We start from the raw sequence: 14,373 nt of genomic DNA on the forward strand, positions 1-14,373 counted from the left end.
TTTCAACAGTCTATGGCAGGAGTTTTAGAGACTGGCTGCACACTGGATTCACCTGGGGGACTTTAAAAAATTCTGATGTCTAAGTCCCACTCCAGCGATTCTGATTTAATTGGTCTGGCGCGCTATATGAGACAGCTGGATTTTGAAAAGCTCTCTAGGGATTCTAATGCATAGCAGTCAAGGTTGAGAACCGCTAGGTTATGGTACTCACTTACTAAACAAAACTACACAAGCTATCAAATAGCTGCCCATGTCTTATTCTCGGGACCAATGGAATCTAAAGCATTATAAAAATCTAAAATGTTTATTTTTGTTATCCTCATCTACATTCCATAGAGGCATTATTAATATCTAATTTTTCCCATACATAAACTTTTGCTAATACTTACAAATACAAAACGTATCTCATCATAAAAAACAATAAAGCAAAACAACAAAATTTCAAAGGACTTACGGAAAAGTTCCTGTGATACAGAATTTTACTGTTAAGTTATACAGCTCTGGGACAGTTTGGTACCTCACCCGGCACTCCTCTTTATAATAAATTCTCTGTACATAGACATTTTTGTTGTAGGCATATTCAGTCTGTACAATATTTTAACAATATGAAAAGTAATTACTTCATATTTCTTTGTGGTTAGTTTAACACTAACACTGTAACAATGATCTTTTAATGCATATATACAAAATCTAATTATAGAAAACTAATAGTACCTAAGGAGACCCCCCAAATTAATTTATAGACCTAAACAATCCCTTTCAAAATCTCAGCTGACTTCTTTGCAGACAGTGACAAGGTAATGCTAAAACTCACAGAAATCCAAGGGATCCAAGACAGCCAAATCATCTTGAAAAAGAAGAACAAACTAGACTTACAGTTTCCAATTTCAAAACTTAATACAAAGCTACTGTAATCAAGACAGTATTATGCTGCATAAGGAAAGACATCTGGATCAATGGAATAGAACTGAGAGTCCAGAAATAAACCCTTTATGTTTATGGTCAACTGAATGTCTACAAGGGTACCAAGACAATTCAATGGAGAAAGAATTGTCTTTTCAACAAATGGTGCTAGGAGAACTGCATAGCTATATGAAAAAGAATGAAGTCAATCCCCTACCTCTTACCATACAGAAATATTAATTCAAAATGGATTATAGACCTAGATTTAAAAACTGAAACTATAACACTCTAAGGAAAAGCTGTAAGAGTAAATCTCCATGACCCTGTGTTAGGCAAAGGTTTTTGGATATGATATCACAAGCACAAATGACATAAATAAATAAATAATAAATTGAACTATAGCAAAATTTACAACTTTTGTGGGGCAAATGATGCCACCAAGAAAGTGAAGAGAAGGGGCGCCTGGGTGGCTCAGTGGGTTAAGCCTCTGCCTTCGGCTCTGGTCATGATCTCAGGGTCCTGGGATCGAGTCCCACATTGGGCTCTCTGCTCAGCGGGGAGCCTGCTCCCTCCTGCCCTCTGCCTGCCTCTCTGCCTACTTGTGATCTCTGTCAAATAAATAAATAAAATCTTTTTTAAAAAATTAGTTAAAAAAAAAGAAAGTGAAGAGAAAAGCTACAGAATGGTTAAAAAATGTTTTTTAAATCATGTACCTGATAAGGAACTTGTATCCAGAACATATAAAGAAAGCTCATCAATAGTAAGTCAATGACTGATGTAAAACATCAGGAATTTTTTTAAGGTTTTATTTTAATCACTCAGTGCTCATCATAACAAGTGCGTTACTTAATCCTCATCACCTATTTTACCCATGCCCCTACCCACCTCCCTTCTGGTAACCATTAATTAGTCTGTTCTCTATAGTTAAGAATCTTTTTCGTGGTTTGTTTGTTTTTTTCTTCTTTGTTCAACTGTTCTGTTTCTTAAATTCCACATATGAGTGATATCATATAGTATTTGTCTTTGACTTATTTCACTTAGCATTATACTCTGTAACTCCATCCAAGTCATTGCAAATGGCAAAATATCATTCTTTTTTATGGCTGAGTAATATTTGTGTGTGTGTGTGTGTGTGTGTGTGTGTTTGTGTGTGTGTGTGAGAGAGAGATCTGCTTTATCCATTCATCTACTGATGGACATTTGGGCTATTGTACATAATGCTGCTATAAACTTAAGTGTGGATATATATCTTTGAATTCGTGTTTTTGTATTCTTTGGGTAAATAACTAGTAGTGTGATTGCTAGATCATAGGGTAGTTCTATTTTTAACTTTTTGAGGAACCCTCATACTCATAATGCTACACCAGTTTGCATTCCTACCAACAGTGCAAGATGGTTCCTTTTTTCTCCACATCCTTGCCAACACTTGATTCTTGTTTTTGATTTTAGCCATTCTGACAGGTATGAGATGATAAAACTGTAGTTTTAATTTGCATTTCCCTGATGATGAGTGATGTTGAGCATGTTTTCATGTGTCTGTTGGCCATCTATACGTCTTCTTTGGAGAAATGTCTGTTCATGTCTTCCGCCCATTCTAATTAAGTGTTTGGTTTTGGGGTATTCAGATGTGTGAGTTCTTTCTATACTTTGGGTACTAACCCTTCATCAGATAGATCATTTGCAAATATCTTCTCCCATTCAGTAGGTTGCCTTTTAATTATATTGTTCCTTTGTTGTGCAGAAGCTTTTTATTTTGATGTAGTCCCAATACTTTATTTTTGCTTTTGTTTCTCTGTTCTCAAAGGACTTAGCAAAACAATTTTTAAAAACCTAATTTCAAAATGGGCAAAAGATTTGAACAGACATTTCTCCAAAGAAGATACACAGATGTCTAACAGCACATGAAAAAAAAAATGTTTAATGTCATTAGTCATTGGGGAAGTGCAAATCAAAACCACAACACATTATCACTTCACACCTACTAGTATGACTACAATCAAAAAGACAGACAAGTGACAAGGATGTGGAGAAACTGGAACCGTAATATACTGCTGACGGGACTATAAAATGGTGCAGCCACTTTGGAACAGTTTGGCAGCTCTTCAAATTGTTAAACATAGTTAACATGTGACCCAGTAATTCTATTCCTAAGCATACACCTAAGAGAAATGAAAACATGTGTCTACACAACAACTTGTACACAAATATACACAGCAGCATTATCCATAATAGCTAAAAAGTGAAACAATCCAAATGTCCACCAACTTATGACATTTATTCATAAAATGACATATGATTCAGCCATAAAAAGAAACGAAACACTGATGCATGCCACAACAGGGGTGAAACCACAAAATATTTTGCTAAATGAAAAAAGCTCATCATAAATACAGATTGCATGATTCTATTTATACAAAATGTCCAGACAGGCAAATTTAAAGAGATAGAAAGTAGATCAGTGGTTTCCTAGGGCTAGAAATAGAATGAGGAATTGGCTGCTAGTGAGTGAGTGAGACTGACTGCTAATGGGTAGGTACATGACTTGTTTTTGGGTGATGAAGATGTTCTAACCTGAAGACTGTGGTGACAGTTGCACAGCTCTGCAATATACTAAAAACCATTAAATTGTATACTCCAAATGGGTAGTGTTATGGTGTGGGCTGCATCTTAATAAAGATTTCAAAAAACCACGAAGGGGCTGATATATCAAATATAGGTTTTCTGTCTTCCCAAGTGAATTTATATTCACCCCCTAAAATGTAAAGAAAAAAGATAATGTTCTAGGATATATTAAGTGAGACAGCAGGTTTGGGCTTCTTAACCAAAACCAGCTGTTTTCTGAGAAGTACATCATTAGCAAAATGCTAGACTGATCCCATATAACAGAAAATCCCTTTCTAAACATGTGCCCTAATTAAGTCTTTTATCAGTTAGATTTAAGCTAAAAATCTTAATGACTATGAGACATCAACAAATATAATAGACCTTTACAATGGTTAGTTTGATTTGTGCCCTCAATATCTCACAGGATGAGTGAAATGTTAGGCTTCTGTTAGATGCAGAGGTGTTTTGTACGGGGGTGTTTTTGCAGACAGTAAAGAAATGCACCACAAATTTGGTATTGCTTTTACATAAAACTATTAAGCTTATTAGTATCATACTTTCGTATGATCATCTTGATTCTTTTGTGTTTTTTCAAAACACAGATTATTTCTTTAAAGAAATCTCCATCTCATTCTGGTAAAATGACTTAACATATATAAAGGAATTGCTATATAACAAACATAATAGATACACATTAATTCTTTATTCTTACATTCTTATTCTTAATACTCTTATATTTCTCTTGGGATTTCTTGCATATGTGTGTGTGACAGAGACAGAGATGGAGTTTTCCAAAACAAACTAACAAACCAAGAAGACTGAAAACTATATAGTCCCAGGTATCTTTGTTAGTGGTTCTTAAACTCAAGAATGGAAATAGGCTAGACATGGTTATTTTTAAAAAAGCTCCCTAGGTGATTCTGATAATTACCTACTCAAATTAATAACTATTAATCTGTATAATTAGAGTTCTGAAAAGATTAGGATGAGTTACCCTGGACTAGTCTAATTTAATTTCCATCTCCTTGAACTGTGGTCAAAAAGCCCTGACTTATAACTTTAAATATGTGCATTTATTTGAAATAACATAAATGTGTGAGGAAATAACGGCTCATTTTTGTCCTTCAGTAGACAGCACTCAATCTAAATGACATTAATTTCCTTGTTTAACATAGCAAAGTCCGAAACTGGAATTTTTTTAAAAACTGAAACTACAATTCTTTATACTGAAGCAAAATAAGAAAATAAACAATGACTAGATCAGAAAAGAATCTGTCAGACAAGTATGATATGACATGTCCCCCCCCCCCCCCCCCCCCCCCCGCCTCAAATGGAACAAAACAAAAACAGGGTTATGACTCCTGGTTGCTAAGAATATTAAAATAGTTCAGTAATGTTTATGCAACTACCAATGACAGCTAAGGAAATAAAAGAAACCAAGATAAGAATTCATATAATAGCAATTTAAATGCATGGCACTGAGCCAAACTCCTGTTTGTGCCAAGGGGGGGGCAGCAGGGTAAAGGAAAAACTTGCCAAGACTCTTGTTATTGTCACAAAATCAGTAAGAGATATTGCTAACCATATTAACAATTTTATTGCCAGACCTTTCTTCACTAGTCCTCATCTCTTTTGCTATGATACCAAGTTACAGGTACCACAAATGCTAAGAATTATCTTAGTCATAGCTTCAGCCTTGCTGAGCATATAAAAGGTATAGTAACAAGAAACAGAGATGGCTCTTGTTTATTTCATTTCTACAGAGGTGGAAGGCCCTAGCTAATTTTACTGTTTGTTTGTAAGCTACCTGTTCCAAAACATAAATGAGGTAATTAGGCCACTTTAATGTCCAAGGGGCTTGAGAATATGCCTTTTGACCAGATGGAAACCAACCTCCAATCAACCAAACTAAAGAATGAAAGACTGACTAATCCTGGAAAGGCATTTTTGCTTTCATCCAATGACACATGATAGCTGCTTAATACTGTAATATGATCACCAATAAATGCTCATTTATTCAACAAATGTTTAGTGAGTTTCTGCATACTAGATAATGAGCTAGAAGACACTATAAGGAAAGTAAGAATCTTCACTTTGCGGAGAGATGATTCTGGAGACTTCTACTTCTGACCAAAGTGAAATAATAAAGACAGGATTTACCCATATGCCTGAAGCCCAAAAATGGACAGACTATACGAAAGTTTTCAAGACACTAATAATCATCAGGCAACTTAGGACAATGATCCCTGAAAGATGAGAAACAAAGCAAACCCTCTGACCGCTCAGCTTCCTGCCTAGAGAAAAGTGTCCAGCCACATTACAAGGGAATGGGAACCCAGGCAGGGCCTGGGAAATGTTCTGAACTAGGAGCCAGAGCTGTCAGAAAGACCAAAGCAGCTGGCATCTGCAGAACAGCATACAAGAGAGGACAGAGTTACAGAGATGAAGCTCTGGAGTTCTGGAGCTCTGCAGAGGGCTACCTTTTCATCCTCAGCAGAGTACTACTTGGCATTTGTGTGAGGAAACTACCTGGGGCCAAGGAAAACACACCTGAGAAGATGCCAGGTAATACTGCCTGTGCTCATGCAGAGCTGGGAGTAAGACCTGTTCCCAGCAGCCAGACTGAGAAACCTCATAAATCACAGGGCCCTGGGGAGGGAACTCAGAAGGGTCTTGCCTAGTGGAACAAAAATTAGCCCTAGAACGAGCACTGCTCCAGTCCCACCCAACAAATCATAAAAATAAGACACTAAAAATCAAACTGTTTCTAAGTCACTTAATCATGTTCCAGAATGAAACTCAAGGATATTTACAGGGATACCAAAATATCTAGTACCCAACAAGTTAAAATTCATGTCTGAATCCAGTAAAATAAAAAAAAATGACCACTATGGTAAGTAGCAGGAAAATTCGATCCATAAGGAAGGAAAAATAGTCCATCATAACTGAGCAATGGCAGATGTAAAATTAGCAGGTAAGGATATTAAAAGTTATTCTATTTCATGGGTTCTAAAGTTAAATAGGGACATGCAAGATACGAAATAAAAAGGAGAAAAAAGAGAAGAACTGATGGGACAACAAAAAAGATATAACATCCTAGCACTAATGAAAAGATTGGCTGTATTAATATTAGTGTGAATTCAGAGTAAAGAATATTTTACCAGGGGCAAAGAAGATCACTTTATAATGACAAATGGTCAATTCATCAAGAGTATCTGCCAATCCTAAACGAATAGAAACTAGTAGGAGAGCCTCACAGTATATGATTCCATAATTAATACTAGTATTGAAAAGTATGTAAATCATATGCAAAAAAGTTAGAAAGGAATATCCAGGCCCTGGACATGGTTATCTAGGGAAAGTTTCCCATAAAACGAGGTCTTAACATGAGTGATGAATGGTCCATCTGGTTAACTCCTTACCCTAAAGAGATAGTGAGTGAATTGTTGAAAAGACACAGTGAGAGGTCTGAAAAGGAGACCCAGCATCTGCACTGCTAACTTAAAGAACTCATTTCAAACACCAGCTTCAGTGCCAGAGAAAACCACTTTTTGGAGGTCCATTAAGGTACATTTAGACTCATAAGACATGAACAGAAAAATAAGATCCCATCTACATCTTGAATTTAGTGAAAACCAACTGCCCACTGGCAGTTACATAATCCTGCTGATTTAGGCAGGTTATAATCACGATCTTTCTGGTTTACTAAGGGATGAGGCCTGCCTTCTCTCAAAGAAATCATGTATTCAGCAAGGTGAGGGAAGCTTCCTTTAGTGTAAGAGTGAATACAGTTAAGTTTTCTGGAAAGCCAATGTAATTGTGAGTAATTAACTTGGAAAGTGTATGAGAAGTTTTTAGTTTAAAATAATCTGGTTAAATTTGCCTTCAGTAATAAACGGGGTAAGGTAGGGCCTATAGGATTTGTGGGAAAGAAACCCAAGGGCATTCTATTCGCAGGGAGGGGAAGGGGGGCGTGGGAAAAGGCATAAATGACTCTACTCTGAGGGCCAACAGGGAAAACAAGAGGCTTGGCAAGGAAGGGAGGAGCCCCATGTGGGTGAGCCAGTGGCTCAAAAGGAACTCTCTGGTGCACCTGAGTATAGTGGATACAGTGCATGCAGCCTGGCTCCGGTCTTTCAGTGAAATAAGGGACGCTCGGGGGGAAAAACTTAGGCGAGGTTAAGGGTGAAGTGTGATATCAGAAATGCAGAGGAAGACTCCTGGCAACAAAAAGCAAAATGAGAGGCAGTAAAAAATATTAAAGACTAGGGCAAATTATTTCTCCAAGTGTCAAATTCATGGCAAGGATCTATGCCTTCTCTCTCTTGGAGACAGAATATTCAAGATATATAAAAATACGATGGGAAACAATCACCAGCTAAACAGTCAGCACTGTGCATTTTCACCATTCTCAAGAGGGAGAAAGAACTGGATGAATGCTCTCCTTCACCCTTGTCTTGGTCTCTACTGCAGTTACATATTCTGTAAAATTTCAAGGAAAAAGAGGTAAAAATCTCCCAAATATTTTAATATTTTATTTTCAAATACAAGGGATGTATGTTGGAATTACGTTGTTTTGACTTTCTTACATACTTAGTTTCTCAACATTTTGAAAATAGTAGACTCCTAAGAAAGTTCTTTTTCTTTAATACTTGCCCAGGCTCTTGATACCATATCAGACCTAGCAAGAGCTTATTTGACTTCGATGAACTTAACAGATGCATCCTGTGAATTCTACTATACATGATGCACTTAAAAACAATCTTTAATACATCTTTTGTCAGCTATGCTTTACCTTCTTTTTGCTAATAAACTACAGTATTAAAAGCAGAACATTTACTAGTGTTGGACAAAATGTTCCCCAAATGCACCTAAGACAAAATGCCTTGAAGTTCACTTCATTAGGATTAATTCCCCCTTCACAGATGTTGACATACACTTTAAATTCTGTAAAATAGACAATCATAATCATTTCACAAATCACAAAATGCAATTACTTGTTTATCTATAAATCCAACTCTCAAGCGTCCTTAGTCTGTCATGTCTTTTTTAAAACATCTTGAGGTGGTCTAGAAAGACAAAATTTGGTGTGAGTATAGTTTTTGTTCATGGCCAAAAGAAAAAAAATCCCAAAATGTCCAATTTTCAGTTTTATGGATTCCATTCTGTCATACCAATCCTGTGTAATTTTAGCTCCACAAAGAAGGTGTGTCTTTTAGGTGAACAACAAGTATAATTAATCATTTAATTAATCTCAGAGTATGAAAAAGTAGTCAACTTTAATGACTGGATAATCATTTTAGTGGTTCCCAATTCTTGGCTTAAAAAAAAAAAAAACCTGATGGGACTCTTGGGTAGCTCAGGCAGTTAAGCATCAGACTCTTGATCTCAGCTCAGGTTTTGATCTCAGAGTCATGAGTTCAAGCCCCACACTGGATTCCATGCTAGGTGTGGAGCCTACTTAAAAAATAAAATATAAAAAACTGAGTAATAATTTTTTTGACAGTGTTAACCATGTGACAATAATTTACAATGTGAGATCACTATGTGATTTTGGCATACAACCTGGAGCTGAGTGACTTTGCTAAAACGCCCTGGCACCTGTTACTGGTACTCAACTCTGCAACATGTCATGCTAGTGTGACAAAAAAAAAAAAAAATTGAGAGACTAATGGCACATCTTATAAGTTCTAACGAGTCCAAGTACACCAAAAAAGTGCATGCTTTTGTTTCTTAACAGGTTTGCCAACTTTTTTACAAAGAACTAGGAGAACCTCTACTGCCTAGAATGCATCCTCAATCTGAAAGTCTATCTCCTATGTAGTAAGTTAAGAAATGTGGGGCTCAATGAAGGTGTTCAGGGTAAAAAGTCATAGGAGAGGCACTGAAAAAAAAAACAAAACAAAAAAACAAGCTTTGGGATTTTCAGAGCTAAGGAGGGGATTCACATTTAGCTCAACTGGGAGGTATGCTAATAAGCTGTGGGTGAATTATTGTCAGAATCTTCCAGAATGTGATCAAGAGCTTGAGGATGAGACCCAAAGAAAGGAAGACATATTAGTGACAAAGGATAAGCAAAGCTAACTGACTGAAGGCTGGAGTCGAGGCTGGATTTGAGAACATGAGAGCTGGCTTTGAGCTCTAGTTCAAAGTAGAGCTCTACAACCAAAGTTTCCCAACTGCTGAAGACGAGTTTGTGCCTCTTGGGGTCTAAGGCACTGTAAGGCTTTTATGGCTTGACCCTAGGGTGGTGGCATTTGCTTCCATCAGTGGGACTGCTGATAGTAGTAGGCAAAGCAGATACTCAGACTGTATGGTTCCTTTTACAGAAATTTTCAAAATAGGCAGAACTAATTTACTGTATTAGAAGCTCAGATGATGATTACCTCTCAGAAGGGAAAAGTGAGTAGAAAGAAGCCAGGTAGTGACTACACGGCTATGTCGATGCTCACTATATAATCCACTGAGCTATATCCTTCTGATTTGTGCATTTGCTTTTAAGAGTGTTATGCTTCAAAATAAAGTTCATTATTTTTAAAAATGCCAGTCTTAGCCACTGATCATAGCTGCCCATAAACAGTATTTAACAAACATACACAGCTAGAAGAAACAGTAAAAATACTGAATGTATTTTTTTTAAAAGATTTTATGTATTTATTTGAGACAGAGAATGAGTGAGCAAGCGTGAGTGGGGGTAGGGAGAGAGGGACAAGCAGACTCCTTGCTGCACACAGAGCCCAACACAGGACTTGATCCCAGGACCCTGAGGTCATGACACGAGCTGAAGTCAGACCCTAAAAGAATAAGCCCCCCAGAAGCCCCCCAAATACTCAATGTATTATAAAAAGAAAACACTAAGGGGCACCTGGGTGGCTCAGTTGGTTAGGTGTCTCTTAAGTTTGGCTCAGGGCATGATATCGGGGTCATGAGATTGAGCTCTGCTTCAGATTCTGAGCCAGCAGGGAGTCTGCTTGAGATTCTCCTTCTCCCATGTATGAGTACGTACATGCATGAGGACACATGCACTTTCTCTCTCTCTCTCTCTCTCAAAAATCTTAAAAAACAAACAAACAAAAAACCCCCAACCACCCCCCCCACGGATTATGAATGCAAAATTACCTGCTTTTTAACCCAACTATTTCTGTTTATTTCATACCCATCCAAAACCTAATAAGATAAAATTTTAAAAAGTTAAAAAAGGAAACAAAAGTTATTACACTCCAGTTGAAGATAGTGTTTTTTGACTTGTCACTCATATTCCTCACCTCTATCATTTCTCCCCTCTGGTATTTTTTTGTTTTCCACAACTCTTCTCTACCTTCTTTCCTACATCCTCTAATCCTCCAAGATCTTTCCCTAGGCAACTGGAGATTATGAAACAAGAACATACTGGAAAGCTTCCTGGGTCAGCTCAGGACAAACTCAGCATTTTCACATCTCTTATTTTCTCTTCTTGTCCTCAAATTCCACATTTTTTCCTGACATCTATTTTTCTCACATCTTTTCCTCTGCTTCTATCTCCATAACTATACCCCTTGAGTTTACTTGAAACACACATAATAGTTAAAGGTAATCAATATTTATTCTCATAAAACTAAGTTTTCCTATATAAACAGGACTGAAGCTATAAATACTGTGTTATTGTAGGTATGGCTGTTCAGATGAAAACATAACCAATAGTTGTTTCTGTAAAAAACACAAAGAACTGATGCTTTTACTCATCTCTGTGATTCTCCATACTTCAAACTATGCATTAATTGGTTCTTAATCCTTTTTTCTGGCCCTAAACATCTGAGGGACAAAACACTCCCATCTTAAACAGTAGTACCATGGTTAAGTTTATGAGCCAATGTGGTTGGGCATGGTGCCCAGATAATTGGTCAAATATTATTCTGGGTGTTTCTGGGAAGGTGTATTTTAGATGAGACTGACATTTGAATCAGTGGACTTTGAGTAAAGTCATATGTGGTGGGCCTCATCCAATCAGCTGAAGACCTTAACAGAACAAAGACTGATCTCCTCTGAGAAGAAGGAATTGTGCTGGCAGACTACCTTTGGACTTGAACTGCAACTCTTCCCTAGGTCTCCACCCTGCTGGCCTATCCTATAGATTTCAGATTTAATAAGCCTCCATAATCACACAAGCCAATTCCTTACAATAAATCTCATATTCTCCTCAATACAGGCTTCTGGTTCTGCTTCTATTTCTCTGGGGAACTCTAATAGAAATAGCTACAGTAGTGTGCTGAATTACAGATAAGGGGGAAGTGGGGTCTAGTGAAAGAGCAGAGGAACTGGGGATGACAGGTAATTTTTTAAAAGGCTTAATGCAGGGGCGCCTGAGTGGCTCAGTGGGTTAAGCCACTGCCTTCGGCTCAGGTCATGATCTCAGGGTCCTGGGATCGAGTCCCGCATCGGGCTCTCTGCTTGGCAGGGAGCCTGCTTCCCTCTCTCTCTCTCTCTGCCTGCCTGTCTACTTGTGATCTCTCTCTGTCAAATAAATTAAAAATATATATATTTAAAAAAAAAAAAAAGGCTTAATGCAGACCTCATGAATTACCTACTCAAAAATCATTTGCTAGCCTTCTGCTATTACAGAGACCAGAATGCTAAAATGAATTTTCCAGCCTCCCTTGCCACTAAAGGGTAGCCATGTAACAGACAAATTCTTGAGAAGGGCTTCCTTCCTAAGTTAAACGCTAAAGCACTATGCTCTTATCCTTCTTCTGGTCTGGACTACTAAGGATTCAGATGTAAAAACAGTCCCTGGAAGAGCTCATCTTCAGATCTTGCAACTGCTGCCATCATTCCCTAATGTTCCACACCCTCAACAAGAGAGTACAAGTACACTGTGGCTTCTTAAGCCAATCTGTATTGAAAGTGGAGAAACTTAACCTACTTCACATTGTGTTATATAGAGAATTTTAAGATATATATCTGTACTTGGTCTCCAGTCGGTTTGCCTAAGGTCTAACTCTGCAGTGGGAGGGACCTAGACTAGAAAACTTTCCTGAAAGTAATGGTTATGAAGCGATGACAACTATAGCTATGAATTACTAAGGAAGGCTGTAGGATATCCTTTAAAAAGGGTCTTTGAGGGTGTCTGAGTGGCTCAGTGGGTTAAGCCTCTGCCTTCGGCTCAGGTCATGATCTCAGGGTCCTGGGATCGAGTCCTGCATCGGGCTCTCTGCTCGGTGGGGAGCCTGCTTCCTCCTCTCTCTCTTTGTGCCTGCCTCTCTGCCTACTTGTGATCTCTGTCAAATAAATAAATAAAGTTCTGCGGGAACAAAAAAAAGGGTCTTTGAAAATATGGCCTGGGGCACCTGGGTGGCTCAGTGAGTTAAAGCCTCTGCCTTCGGCTCAGGTTTTGATCTCAGGGTCCTGGGATCGAGCCCTGCATCGGGCTCTCTGCTTAGCAGGGAGCCTGCTTCCCTTCCTGTCTCTGCCTGCCTCTCAGCCTACTTGTGATCTCTACTGTCAAATAAATAAATAAAATCTTTAAAAAAAAAAAAAAAGAAAGAAAAGAAAAAGAAAATGGCCTGAATTATTTGATGGCACATATCCTTAGAGAGAGGAGTTGGAACAGAGAAGTGTTTTGTCGTCATTTGCATTCTGAAATACACTACTGAATTTAAAATTTTACCTCAGCACACTTTTAAATTTGTTACAGTAGAGAACTAGAGTGCTATATAAAATCACTGTATTATAAAACCTCACTTACAAATCATTAAAAAGGAACTTATTGGCCAAGTTGATGAAAAATGCAAATGAACTGCCAAATTACCTAACAAGTTTTTAAGTCAACAGTCAACAGCGTCCTGTCTTTAAAGCTACTAATGAGGCATCTCTACAAATATTATTTCTCCAGACTCACCCTACCTATAAAAAGAAAAATCAAGTGCTACCAAAAAAATGACTTCCAAGTTCTGTGTTTACCTTTCTTTTCTCCAGTGTAGGGCACATAGTCTTCCCTGTCCTTATGCTCCAATGCTTCCTTCTCCAGGTATGAAAGGAGGTGTTCTCTATCAAATGGCCCTGTGGCAGACTTTGACGTCTGGTTCTTCTGCCGGAACCCTGCAGGCAGAAGGGCATTCTGCCAAAGAGAACGAATCAGCCATTATGACCACCAAGAATGCCAATACTATATGCTTCCACAGATTACCCATTTAAGAAAGAATTACAGATTGGAATGTGATACAGACATTAAACACCTCGTTAGAGGATTTTAGGGTAGCAATGTAAAAGTGTCTCACACAAAGTTTTTCTTCATTAGGTAGAATTCAATCACGTTATGAAAATAAGCACATACACATTTTCTTCAGAAGTACTCTACTAGAAGGAAACACCCTTTATTTTTTAAATGTCCTAGATGGTAATAAAAAAAAGTTTTCTTAATGACTAATAACTGCTCAGCATATATGCATATATGGAAAATAATTCTATTACACAAGAATTTTAAATGATATATACATCGTATTCCTTCATAGATTACTATTTCACAGTAAAGACTTCTTCATATAAAACCATGTATGTTGTATAGTAAGCTATCAGGACATTAATGTTCACTTGTTTGTGTCTAAACACAATGTGAAAGGTTCAACTTCTTCATGCATGTATGTACACGTCAGTACTAGGATGTATTTGCAGCAACCACTGCCACTGCTACTCATGCACCAAGGCACAACTCGGTAGTCATAGCAGGAGATACATCCCCGGGTTTCCCTGTGGGTACCGTCTTTTTAAGTGCATGGAGGGACTCAGAGTGGGGAAGGTGGGGGAGATGATAGACTAAAGTTGTCTCTTACAAGAAAATTTTCTGAATTTTTACTAAGTCCAGGAATAACAAGCAGTGATTAGACAACATGA

General features: G+C 37.7%; 1 protein-coding gene across 3 annotated transcripts in view; it reads right to left on the reverse strand.

Annotated features, from left to right (window-relative positions):
• The window catches only part of TMOD3 (tropomodulin 3), a 76,798-nt gene that overhangs the window by 24,589 nt on the left and 37,836 nt on the right, over positions 1-14,373 (reverse strand). For all 3 annotated transcript variants that reach the window (XM_032856469.1, XM_032856470.1, XM_032856471.1), the window contains one exon: positions 13,444-13,600. In XM_032856469.1, coding sequence (XP_032712360.1) covers positions 13,444-13,600 — 157 coding nt within the window. The remainder of the gene's footprint in view (positions 1-13,443; positions 13,601-14,373) is intronic.

The sequence above is a fragment of the Lontra canadensis genome, unplaced genomic scaffold, assembly GCF_010015895.1.
Source record: "Lontra canadensis isolate GAN:19392208 unplaced genomic scaffold, GSC_riverotter_1.0 scaffold12, whole genome shotgun sequence".
In the NCBI taxonomy this organism is placed as follows: domain Eukaryota; kingdom Metazoa; phylum Chordata; class Mammalia; order Carnivora; family Mustelidae; genus Lontra; species Lontra canadensis.